Raw genomic sequence first — 12,612 nt, 5'->3', positions numbered from 1 at the left:
CTTTTTAAAAAATTTTCCTGGGGAACTGGGGGGCCAAGGGAAAATTAATCCTCTTCATTGAAAAATTATGATGTATTTTAGAAAATCACTACTGCCAGATTGTGAACCAAGATTAGCTGGAAATCCTTGTTATTGCCGGATTGTGAACTAAGATTTATATAACTATGGTAGAATACAGAATTTAGATTCGTATTTCGTCGCCACTCTAACGCATAAGATATTTCCATTGAGGGGCGGAACTAGGGAAATGAAGGAGTTATCCGAATCCCTCTTCATTGAAAAAATTATCGTATATATGGGGTCAAAGGTCTATATTATGTTGTATATATAGGAGGTCATGGGTTATTTTGGCCGTGGAAATATCCTACGAAATGTAAGGTAGGAAGCACGGACAATAGACCCTTGTGGTCCGGCCGTTCCGAACCCACGCAGAAGCTTAGTGCACCGGCCGCTCTTTTTTTTTTTTTATATGTAGTGGTCAAAGGAATTTTTCTATATATATACTAGATGTTGATTCCCTTGTATCTTAGTTCTCCACCATTGCTCACGTGTTTGACGTATGAGGGAAAAAGATCAAAGCTATATGTGATACGTTGAAAATATATCGAAGTATTAACAATTAAAGCTTTTAAATAAGATCGTCACACAATTCAATACAAAACATCTCTAAATGAGCGAGGAAGAAAGTATATGGCTTGTATTGATATCTTAAATTCATTATATCAACTCGCTTTCTTCTCGTTTTCATTTTCATTTTTTTCCCTTTCTAGCTTGCAAATATAGCCCAAGTTTTCGGGGAGAAAATTTCTGGCAAAGATACGGTTGGTTTGTACTAATGAATGGTTCACAAATGTGCGGCATATGCTTCCGGCGTTTCATTTGAGTTAGTGAGATGGTGAGCCAATGGGAGGAGGGTTTGTCTCGGTTAAAGGATTCTGCGAAGTCGATATATGGCCTTTCCTTCAAAGATTGAGTGAGTGAAGCGATTTCTCGCACGGCCAACACTTTGGGAGCAATTATGAAGAAGGGCGAAAGATATTTGAGCTTCAAAAGGAACAATTTGAGCATGTCATTGAAGTTTCTCGCACGTTATATATTCCGGATGGAGGTAATAAAAAGTCATTTTTCCCGAGTTTGAGTTTAAGTTATGCATATTGACAACGTATATATCTTTTAGGCTAAGGTACCTCACTACGAAAAAATAAGAATTTTTGTCGAAGTTCATTACTAATCTATTGCTAAATAGCCCATAGCTACATATTTTTTTTTGATAATGCGTCGAAGTAAATAGGATTAGCGACGAATGCTTGTTGTTTGGAGCGATAAGTTGTCCGTTGCGTAATTCCTATTTTTTGTTTTTTTGGGTAGTGCACTGCAATAACAAGTTAACGTACAAGGTAGAGTTAAAATTCTTTTCGAGTGTATATAACTTAAACCCTTCTTTTGCCGCATCTATGTCCAAATAGTATCGCCAAAGAAGTCAAAAATGGAAATTACTTGTGATATACATGTTCTTGATACTTAAATTGACTTACGTGTTTTTGCCAACTAAGAGAAATAGAAGGATGAAGGAGATTGAAAAAAGTTCAAGCAACAATTAGGGGAATCATTGATAAAAGTACCAGAAGGCAATGAAAGCAGGGGAGGCCAATATTGGTGACTTATTAGGCATATTGTTGGAATCAACTTAAAGGAAATTGAACAACATGATAACAAGGATTTTGGTATGACTATTAAAGAGGTCATTGAGGAGTGTAAATTGTTCTATTTTGGCAAGGGCAAGAGACCACCTCTGTTTTGCTTGTATGGACTATGGTTTTGTTAAGCGGGTATCACCGGGCAAGCTCGTGCTGAGAAAGAGGTTTTGCAAGTGTTTTGATGGCATGCGAATTTGAGGGACTAAATCGCTTGAAAATTGTAAGTTATTTTAGAGCTTTACCTTCTTCTCTAATTTCAATATCTCCACACATATGGCGCTACATCTATTTTGTGGGATCGAGGACTTAAACTTGATGAGTTCAATGTTTAAAGTTCTGATCAATTCATTGTGTTTTTGAAATTATACGTCGGATATTTGTTGAAATTTTAGCACTTCCTCCTCTATCCCAATTTCGTATCGTGTCATATTTTCTTTTTTAGTTTGTTCGATATTTAGAAACAAATTAATTTGTTCTCATTTTTACCCGTAATGAGATAATTTATTCTTGAAATGGTTCTTGAGATTCTTCGGAAATCTACCGATTTCAATGGAAAAGGAGTTAATACATGGATTATATTGTGGAATGCATCATAGACATACCAGATCGTCTATTCACCTTTGAGAACAAATGTATATTGGTTTGTTTTAGACCATAAATTTTTTTAAAAAATCTTTTCTTTTATTAAACTTTGTGTCAGTCACACGACACCGCACCACATCAATTGGGATGAAGGGGTTAAGTGTGTGTGTGTTCTATGCAAATTAAATCATTGGATACGGTTGAACCGTCAAATGTAGCTAGCTAAAGCTCCATCGGCCTACGGTTGTATGTTCTTGATTTCTTTATTACTATGCTAATTCTATGCTAAACTCCTTTTAACCATAGGTGACAATGATTTTAAACGAGTCTTTAAGGCTATATCCACCAGTTGGAGCGCTTAATCGAAAGATTACGACCAATACAAAGCTAGGGGAACTAAGTTTACCAAATTTAAGTGATGCTTTTATTGCCAATAATTATAGTGCATCATGACAAGGAAGTATGGGGCAAAGACGCAAAAAAAGAGTTCAAGCCGAGAGATTCGGTGAAGGCGTTTCAAAGGCAACAAAGGCCAAATGACGTTTTTCCATTTCGCGCAGACCAGAATATGCATTGGACTAAACTTTGCAATGATAGAAGCAAAGATGGCTTTGGCTATGATTCTCGCAACACTTCTCCTTCGAGCTATCTCCTTCTTACACACAAAACATGATACCGCAATAACAATGCAACCCCAATACGGAGCTTCTCTTATATTGGGTTGTAAGTGTAGGGACTTGCATGAATTTCCTTAGTGGATGAATAACTATGTTAAGCAAGCATAAGTTGAAATATTTTGCGGCTCTTGCCTCTCGCTTTCTTGCTATCATAGGCTAGATTATTCGATTACGTTATTGTTTATGTGGAAAACTCCCTTACGGATACCAAGGAGAAGTATGAATAAGACAAATAGACACCGCTCTTCACCAACGTAGTAACAACATCAATGTTAAAGAATTTTCCTAGCGTGGTTTCCGAGAGTTAATAATATCCTTTTAAAAAAATTTGAAAACTCGGGCGTAAGTAATTAGACAATGAATTTTGTTTTTTCTTTCCGAAATATTAGGAGTATTTATTAGAAGAAACAACAATACAAGATTTGTAAATAATGTTAAATATGGATCTACATTCCTTATGTGGTGAGGATTAATTAGGAAAGTCCGTTTCCTAGAAGGAAAGAAATTTTATGGTACGTTACGTTGATTTCTTTCTCTAAAAGTTAGCAGGCTTTCGTTTTTATTTAATATCCGAGATAATAGTCAAAATACCCCCCAACGTTTGACCAAAATGCCAACTACACACCTAACCTTTGCGTTGGACCTATTACCCCCCTGAATTTTTTTTTCGCATTAAAATGCCCCTTTTTCTTTGATGTGGCGGTCAATATGCCAACCCCCAATTATTAAATGGCGCTTGTCCACACGCGCCTGGCCCACGTGTCACATATTTAATTTCAGCCCATTTTTGACCCGGAACCCGACCCGTAGCCATAAATTAAACACCATCCCAATTCTCTTATTCACAAAAACCAAACCTATCCCAAATTTCACGATAAACACCATTTTCAACCCCAATCTTTGTTTTCATTTTCTCACGTACATATTTTCGTTGCTGTTCTCGTTGCTGTTCATTGTTGTTCATCTAGGAAAGGTTAGTTTCCTTACATTTTTTTTTTCTTTCAAAAAATGATACTAGGATTTTGTGCATATTGTTTGAAATCTGGACTATAAAAACAAATTTTCATAGTTCCCTTAATCGTAATCTCACAAGACATTTATTATCATATTGTGCATATTGTTTGATTTTTTTTTCAAAAACGATGTAGTCTAGGGTTTTGATTCTTGGCATATTATTATCATTTTTTTGATTCGTTTGACATTAAGTTGAATTACTTGGTATTCTTTGTTTTTTTATTTTGTATTTAGGTAGTACATGTCGATTTTGTGTATGTAACCTTAAGATGGTACCATGAGGTGTGTTACACTTAAATAATGGGAGCAATATATGAAGGTGGGGGAGATTCTTCGATATATTCAATGTCGATGTTGATATGTTGTCTTTTTTGAGTTGAGAGACTTTATTAAAGAATTAGGATACACAACTACTTGCACATTCGGTATTAAGCCACCTCGTTGTGGCATTTTGGTAGATGTTGATAGTGATGAGGTTATTTTAAATATGATTGTGGGTTTGAATGATGGTGACAACGTGGAGGTTTTTTGTCAAGCACATGGTTGATGAAGCGATTGTTGACCCACCTTTATTAGAATATGTTAGTCATGAGGATAGGGAGGAATCTTGTTCCCCTTTAATAAAGCACTTGACGTAGGGCGACGAAAGATGTAGTAATGAAAGGGTTGTTGAGGAGCCCTTAAATTGTCCTAATGCACCTTTGTCCTTTTCTACTCAAACTTGTGAAAAAACACCTCCTCCTACCTCCATACACCGCTACTCGAAAACACACCACCCCATTCCTTCTTTTACAAATTTTTCTGTTCGAGAAAAACACCTCCTACCTATCCTACACTGCTTGTTGCTCCCCGAAGAAACAACACCCCATTCCTCTTTCCTTGTCGATACGATGCCGAAAATACGGACCAGACCTTCCCCACACCGTTTGTTCATGAAGATCTTAAAGATGTAGGTCCGGTTGGACCGATTCCTTAGATGAGGGTTCGATTTCTCAACCGATGATAGTGAACAATCCGTAGATGACATAGAAGGGGAAGGTGAGGATGAATATGCAAGTGATGATTTGACGAGGTAAGAGAGCCGAGGGCCGAAAGGAGGATTGAATTTGTAGGAGAAAAAGAAGTGAGAGGGCAAACCCGAGGAAGAGGTTCCGACAGTCAGGAGTGGTGTGGATCTAGGATTTGATGAAACTAGAATAGGTAAGGTTAGTCTTGAGGGTAGGTTAGGAGGTGATGAACCTTACATTGATAGTTCTGTTGATGATAGCTTTGAAATAGATGAGGATGAGGGTTGGGATGATGAAGAGGACATTGAATCTGTTGGGGTAAATCTGCCAAGAAGACAAAGGTTTACAAGAAGGAAGAATGATAAGAACAAAATCATTCATGACCCCACCGCCAAGAAAGTTGTATGGAGTTGGGTATGGTCTTTAAAGATGTTGATGAGTTTAGGAGAGAAGTAACAAAATATCTCTGTTAGGAAAAGGGTTAAAGTAGAAAAGTGGGTGAATGAGCCTACAAGGGTTAGGGTGAGGTGCAAGGATGGTTGTCCATGGTTATTGTATGCTAGGCTTGATAAAACCACAGATGATTTCCAAATTAAAACTTACATTCCAAAGCATACTTGCCTCCAAACTAGCGAAACTACTTGTGTAATGCCAAGTTTATTGTCGAGACTTATAGAAAGAGAATAAGCGAGCGACCAAACATTAAAGTTGTTCGATTGCAAGAGCTAATTAGGACAAAGTTTAATCTTCATGTTGGTAAGACCACGATTAGAAGAGCAAGAGCAAAAGTACCGAAAGAAATCATGGGAGATCATATTCGGGAGTTTGGAAAAATCCTTGACTACGGGGATGAATTGTTAAGGACTAATCCCGGTTCCACTTGTGTAGTTAAACTTTTTGAACCAAATGCCGATAGTGGCCCGTTTTTTCGGAAGCTTTTATATCCGTTTTGATGCTTTGAAGAAAGCATTTCAAAGACCGTAGAAAATGTATTGGTTTAGATGGTTGTTTTCCGAAAGGGGTTTGTAGAGGACGATTGTTGGTAGACCGTGTGTAAAGATGGTAATAACCAAATGTTGCCTCCGGCATGGTGTGGTGGAGTATGAAAACAAGAGCACTTGGACTTGGTTTATCGAATTTTGAAGGAAGATTTGGCACTTGGAGATGGGACACATTTAACATTGATAACGTATATGAGAAGGTATGTACACTAGAGATTTGTTGCAATTTTTTTTCATGAAAAGTCATGTGTTTTCATCTATACTAACTGCTACTATTTCGGGGACTATTTGTTGCTATTCAAGATCTTTTCTTCGTTGAACACGGAAAGTGTGCTAGGCACATCTTAGCTAACTTTAGCAAAGGCGGAGAGGGCTACAAAGAAGACAACGATTTTGGAGAATTGCCAAAAGCACCTTTGAGTCTCAACTAAGGAGAAATATTGAGCGAGATGAAGTTGCTTGGTCCAACGAAAATGATGGACAACCGATGTATTACAACATAAATTATTGGTGTAAGGTCACTTCAACACTAATGTAAAAGTAGATTCAGAGATAACAATATGGCCGAGTGTTTTAATGCTTGGATCATGGTACACTTGGTATGAGTAATGCATATTTACCTTCTTGTTGCTCTTGTTTTGACAAGTTCGTTTGTAGATAACAATATGTTGTTTGTTTATTGGCTACCGGTAGGCACAAAACTATAATAACAATGCTTGAGGAGATTAGGGTGAAAATGATGGCAAGGATTGGAACATTAAGGAGTTTGTAAACACTTGGAAATGTAACTACTCTCCAATGTGTACGAAGGTGTTAGAGGAAAATGCTACACTTTCAATGCAATGTAACATTGAGTTTAATGGAGTTGCTTTGGTTTTGAAATTAGGGAAGGACTATATCAACACACTTGTGGATATTTCTAAAGGCGGATGCGGTTGTAGGTGTGGCGGCTAAAAGGCATCCCATGTGCACATGCTTTAGCCGCAATTCGATTCAAAAAGGTATGATCCACTTGGCTACATTGACCATTGCTATAGCAAAGAGACTTACATAAGAACATATGAGCGTGTTCTTCGACCGATCACTGGGAAATGTGGCGTCTCTACCCGCCCTAGTGTGGCTCCACCGGACATAAAAAGCATGCTGGTAAGCCTCAAAAGACCGAAGGAAGGAGGCGGGTGAAATTCCAAAGTCCGGGGAAGATGCCAAGAACCGGAATGGCCATGACTTGTGGAAGAATCGCCATAATAGAGGCCACAACAAGAGAGGGTGTCCAAAAAAGACTCGGCGGCATGGGACAACCAGCAAGCTCTAGCGAGTGGAAGGGCCAACACATCACAACCACCATCTTCAAGCAAGGTCATGGGAGACCAAAGAAACCACCAACAAAACTAGTACCCGTTGAAAAGAGGCCAAGAGGAAGACTCAGGAAAAGCGCCGCGTGAGGAAATAATCCGCACAGTACCGAAGTTCATGCTTCATGTTCTCGTCCCGCAAACAACTAGTGCACAACCCTTGCTAAAAGAGGAAGAGGAAGTGGCACTAGTGCACCATATAAAAGGCCTAGTAATGGGAATGGGTGTTTTCCAGTAGAAAATGGGTTCAAAATTAATGTGAGTGCCTTAATACGCACAAGTGTTCTTTTATGTGTTGTTTCCATTACTAAGTGTTATTTTATGTGTTGTTTCCATTACTAACTCCTTGGTATAATTTGCGTGAACAGACCTCGGCATGTCAAGCGACAGGATTGTGTCAACTAGTAAAGCAAAGGTGACGGTATCAAGTTTACCCACTATCGGTGACATTGCTCAAGCCAAGTGCAAATAGTAAGTGAAATGGAGAGGCAATGAAGCAATCACAACCAGGAAACTACAAGAGATACGGGGAAAATGACAAAAGGTAGAGGTAAATCGGCAAACCAAGCCAAGAAAGCACTGTTCACGGTCTGAGCCATGGAAAATATAATTATGATGAAAATGTCCTGCCAGTTCTTCAATGTACACATTTATGGATTGACATTTTAGTATTTTGTCTTGTTCGTTTAATCAAAACAACATATTAGTATTTTGTCTTGTTCGTTTAATCAAAACAACATTTTAGTATTTTGTCTTGTTCGTTTAATCAAAACAACACTACAAAGTACATATACATTTTAACGTGTTCCAATTCCATTTCAAACTTGACATAGGTTAAACGTGTACAAATTCAAAGAAAGGGCATGAATTTAATAGGGTCAACAAAGACGATTAAAGGCACTAAATACGACATGGTCAAGGACCATTAAATGGCACTAAATCCAACATGGTCAAGGACCATTAAATGCATTTTTTTGCACGGATTGCCCTTCGTTTGGGGTGGTCTTTAAATTTTGCCACTCAAATTTGTGGTCTTTAAATTTTGCCCTTCATATTTGTGGTCTTTAAATTTTGCCCTTTGCTTGGAAAGATGAGCGAATACATGAAATTCTGGGTTCGAACCCCCGCTCAAGCATAAAATAAAAAAATAATTTCGCAAGGCAGGACTAGGGGAGTGTATGCCGGATCCAGCATACAATCTTTAAGAAAAAGTTAAAGTTATGCCGGATCCGGCATAACTAAAAGTCTGCCCTCAAGGCAAAGTCTGCCCCCTCCGGCAGACTTTTAGTTAAACATAACTAAAAGTCTGCCGGAGGGGGCATATAAAATTTAAACTTTGCCTTATAAGGCAAACTTTTTTTTTGGTTGAAGTCTATCAACAGTTGCTAATCTACCTTGTATTGCCAGCCAAAGTGTGAATTTGTATCTGGGATGGACATTTGGTTGTAGCATAATACTTTTCCATGTAACTTTGGTTTGAACACACAAGGATAATCATTTTTAACACCTAAATTGATTTGAACCTTTAATGTAGAGAGATAATAGCTTAGACCTAAATAAAGTTAAAGTAGTAAAAAACCCCTTTTAATCATTGTTTCTTAAAGGGGGTGTAAACCAAAAAAGCGACAAATATTTTGAGACTGAGGGAGTAACAACTTAAATGATTCTATGAATATGTAAAGGTCTCCAAACCGATACGATGAATCTTAAATATTAAGACATGAGTGCAATTTAGTCTTTTCAATTTCCTCTATGCCAGAGTTCGGGATATAGAGTTTAGGGTGTCAATCGGAATGAGTGTGATCTTATATATACAGTAACCATTTTAACTTTCGTATACTATACATATAATTCGAGTCGAGAGCAATAAATTTCATTGACCTACTGAATCCGTCCTAAATCCGATGCACTTTGCTATGCATGAGTTGTTTTTCAAGTTATGTTGAAAGAACTTACAATTTTCAACCGACTTACTTCATCAAAAGCAGGTTGATCACTTCCAAAAGCTTGCACAACTTCCTCTCTGGCTTTTTCCTGCCAATCTTGATGCCTAGATAACAAAATCATGGTCCAAACAAGCCACACTGAAGTGGTCTCTTGTCCAGCAAAATAAAACAATTTGCACTCTTGAATTACTTCATGGATAGTCAATCCAAATTCCTTGCTTCCTTGCTCTTCAATTTCATTTGAATTTGATTCCAATAATGTGCCTAATAGTTCATCACCAAAGGCCTGCCCTACTTCCTTTGCCTTTAGTCTGTTTCCAATAAGACGCCTAATTGATTCTTGAACTTCTTTTTCAATTTCTTTCATCTTTTTGTTGCTTTTAGTGGGCAAAAATCTACAATATAAAGGAGTAGTAAGTTAAGAATTGAAAACCACATATGTTTCATGTCTAGAGGTGCAAGTCAACCTATTGTTTAGTAACGCGCCCCAATTTGACCTGGTTAGATGATAACTCATTTGTTGACTTGATAACCTAAACTGACCCATCAATGCTATTGATCAAAATGGGACAAAAATAGTGTAATCCGACGGGTCAAAAATCAAACCAAAACCAAATACGCAAAAGCAACTTTGAGATTGGAATTATGTAAATTTGGAAGAATTTAAGATAATTTGAGAAAATATATTAGCTATCTCAAAAAAAAAAAAAATCAGAAGTAAAATAAAAAAGCAGGGGAGATTTGGTCACATTAGTGAGCCATGTGGGCGGGTCGGGTATGACGGCATTACTTCAAACATCCTACCTAGACAAACTTTGGGGATTGTGACCCATTTTAGTAGGGATTTTCACTTTCTCGCAGCCCAACAAAGCCCACAATAAGAAAACAACCATAATTTATAGTATTTTCTTACAAATTTTAATCAGTATTCAGTGTATAATTAATGTATACACTTACTATACACTTATTATACATTGAGTATGTGCGACGTCTACAAAATATTAATAATCCTTTTTCTATTAAGATCCAATCGGCCATTTGCCACCTCTAATAAATTTATAGTAATTGTTGGCCTGGAACTCTAAATTTATAATATGGATATATATAACTTTAGTCGTGATAAAACTTTAGCTGCCCAAAATGAGGGGTAGCAAATAATAAAATTAAACAAAGTAGATTCTGATGAAAATAACCTTGATCCTGGGATATAAATGGAACTGAACTGCTTCATAATAATCTCAGCTTGTTCCTTTTGAAGTTCAAATATTCTTCTTCCTTCCTCATAGCTACTACCAAATGTCGTGCAAGAAATCATATCACTTGTTAATTTTTGAAGTTGAGGCCAAATATCCAACTCTTTTGATCCTTGCTCGATACAATCCTGCTCCCATTCCTTTAGCATCTCAATACAACTCAAGTAAAAAGTCAAAGATAAGCTACTTGCAAAACAAAAAGGAAAAATATATCTTATTAGTTATAGCAATCTTTCTTATGACACGTGTCGCGCCATGACTGGAGGCAAATTCAGAGTTTAAATTTGATAGGTTTAAGTGTTTTACCTTTATGGTTCGTAGCACTGAATTCATTCGCTTTTAAAACTATTGATTCAGATGTAATATTTGTTGAAATTTTACTGATTTTTTACATATATATTTATGTTTTGTGTCAAAAATATTAACTTCGTATGGATTCACTATCCAAGTTTTCATCCGCCCTTGGTTATGAGTGGTGTGTGTCATGCACATCTTAGGAGCAAGTGGTCTTAGACCATTCAGGGAGGTTTTAGACACAAGCAGGGGCGGGGCTACCTTCGGCCCTTTCATCGAAAAATTACATTGTGTAAATAGGTCAAATACTCTTTTTTTATGTATATGTACTATATGTTGAATCCCCTTGACTTCTTTATGTATTTTTAAAAAAATATATATATTTTGACCCCCCTTAGTGAAAATCCTGACTTTACCATTGAACACAAGTCTTGCAAATGAAGGCGTGTAAAATGTTTGTTAGCCAAGAAAATGTGCATAAAAGGGACGAAGTATGGTAATAGAACCTTCAACTTCTCCATATGAAAGGCTGGCTTTAAGATCTTCCTGTGTTTTGCCCATTTATCTTCCTCATAGTTTGCTATGCCTCTAATCAACAAATTGGCCACTGGATTGCTGTGGTGAGGCTTCTGATAAACATAGTTCTTAGCAAATATCTCCCTTATCAGTTCACTCTCCATTATGATTATCATTGGTCTTGGCCCAAACCATACAAAGCACTTTTTCCCTGCATATACACAAATCATTTAGAGCCTGTTTGCATTGACTTTATTCTAGATGTTTTTAAGCCAAAGTAGTTTTTAAGCACTTTTGTAGTGTTTATTTAAAATAACAAAGTGTTTTTAAGAACTTGTTTTTAAGTCAAAACAACGCCAAAAGTCATAAGCTAGAACTCCTAACTTATGACTTTTAGTTTATAAGTCAAAAGTCATAAGCCAAACGGGCTCTCAGCAAAAAGCTTCATTTCACAACTTAAACCTAAATAGTTCCTACAACAATAATATTAGGACATTATTAACATAGCACTAACTACTAACTACACAACAGAAATTGTAGTGAAGTGCAATTCTAAAGTATTTATAACATGCGCGCATGTACAATATAAGCTAGGGTTCAACCGACGATCGGTAATTTTTTACCAAACCCTGTATATGTATTAAGAAATCAAATATATAGGTAAAAATATTAAATTTTGAACACAGTAACTCAAATGGTCAGTGGATTCAACGGTATGTCGGGCTCTGTCTCTGATATAGAACACATACCACATTTACTAATGGTTTGAATAAAATAAGGAATGATTCTTGGTGCTATATTATTTGAAAGATCATTAATAGGTTTGGATTGTGCTTCCTTGATGCTCTTGTAGAGCTCTTTCAAGTCTCCATGGAGTAGCCTGTAAGAAGTCCCACTGAGGCCCTGTTGTCTGAGGAACTTCTCCAATTTTTTTGGCCTAAACCATGCCCAATTCAACACTTTCCATGTGTATACCAAGAAAATTATCCCACATAATATTGCTGCAATTATGTTATAGAAGTTCCCCATTTTCTTGGCACCAGAAAGGTAGGCTTCATAGCCTTATAAACTCTGCTTTAAACATATGATCATCACTATAAGCCAAAAGCATGGGCATTTGCCGATTTGCTGAAATCAAGATTCCTTGTGTTTGACTCCAAGTACAAAGAGGCAAAACTACAAACAAGAACCTTGACTATGGCAGAACTATAAAACAACAGATAAGGGACTTAGTCCACAAAGAGATCTGTATAAATTACAGTTAAAATTG

At 36.9% G+C, this 12,612-nt stretch overlaps 1 protein-coding gene and 1 pseudogene across 1 annotated transcript; one reads left to right on the top strand and one right to left on the bottom strand.

Moving 5' to 3' along the window:
- The first annotated feature begins 1,631 nt into the window (after window positions 1-1,631).
- Window positions 1,632-5,433, top strand: LOC132038332 (cytochrome P450 72A225-like; annotated as a pseudogene).
- A 3,832-nt stretch (window positions 5,434-9,265) lies between these two features.
- LOC132038331 (cytochrome P450 CYP72A219-like) lies at window positions 9,266-12,371 on the bottom strand. Its single transcript, XM_059429012.1, has 4 exons — window positions 12,092-12,371; window positions 11,320-11,553; window positions 10,473-10,704; window positions 9,266-9,674 (listed from the first exon to the last, which is right to left on the bottom strand). The coding sequence occupies exons 1-4, from the start codon at window positions 12,369-12,371 to the stop codon at window positions 9,266-9,268; spliced, it is 1,155 nt and encodes a 384-aa protein (XP_059284995.1).
- Between the last annotated feature and the right edge of the window lie 241 nt (window positions 12,372-12,612).

The sequence above is a fragment of the Lycium ferocissimum genome, chromosome 11 (assembly GCF_029784015.1).
Source record: "Lycium ferocissimum isolate CSIRO_LF1 chromosome 11, AGI_CSIRO_Lferr_CH_V1, whole genome shotgun sequence".
In the NCBI taxonomy this organism is placed as follows: domain Eukaryota; kingdom Viridiplantae; phylum Streptophyta; class Magnoliopsida; order Solanales; family Solanaceae; genus Lycium; species Lycium ferocissimum.
This window is presented reverse-complemented; position numbering and strand designations above follow the sequence as displayed.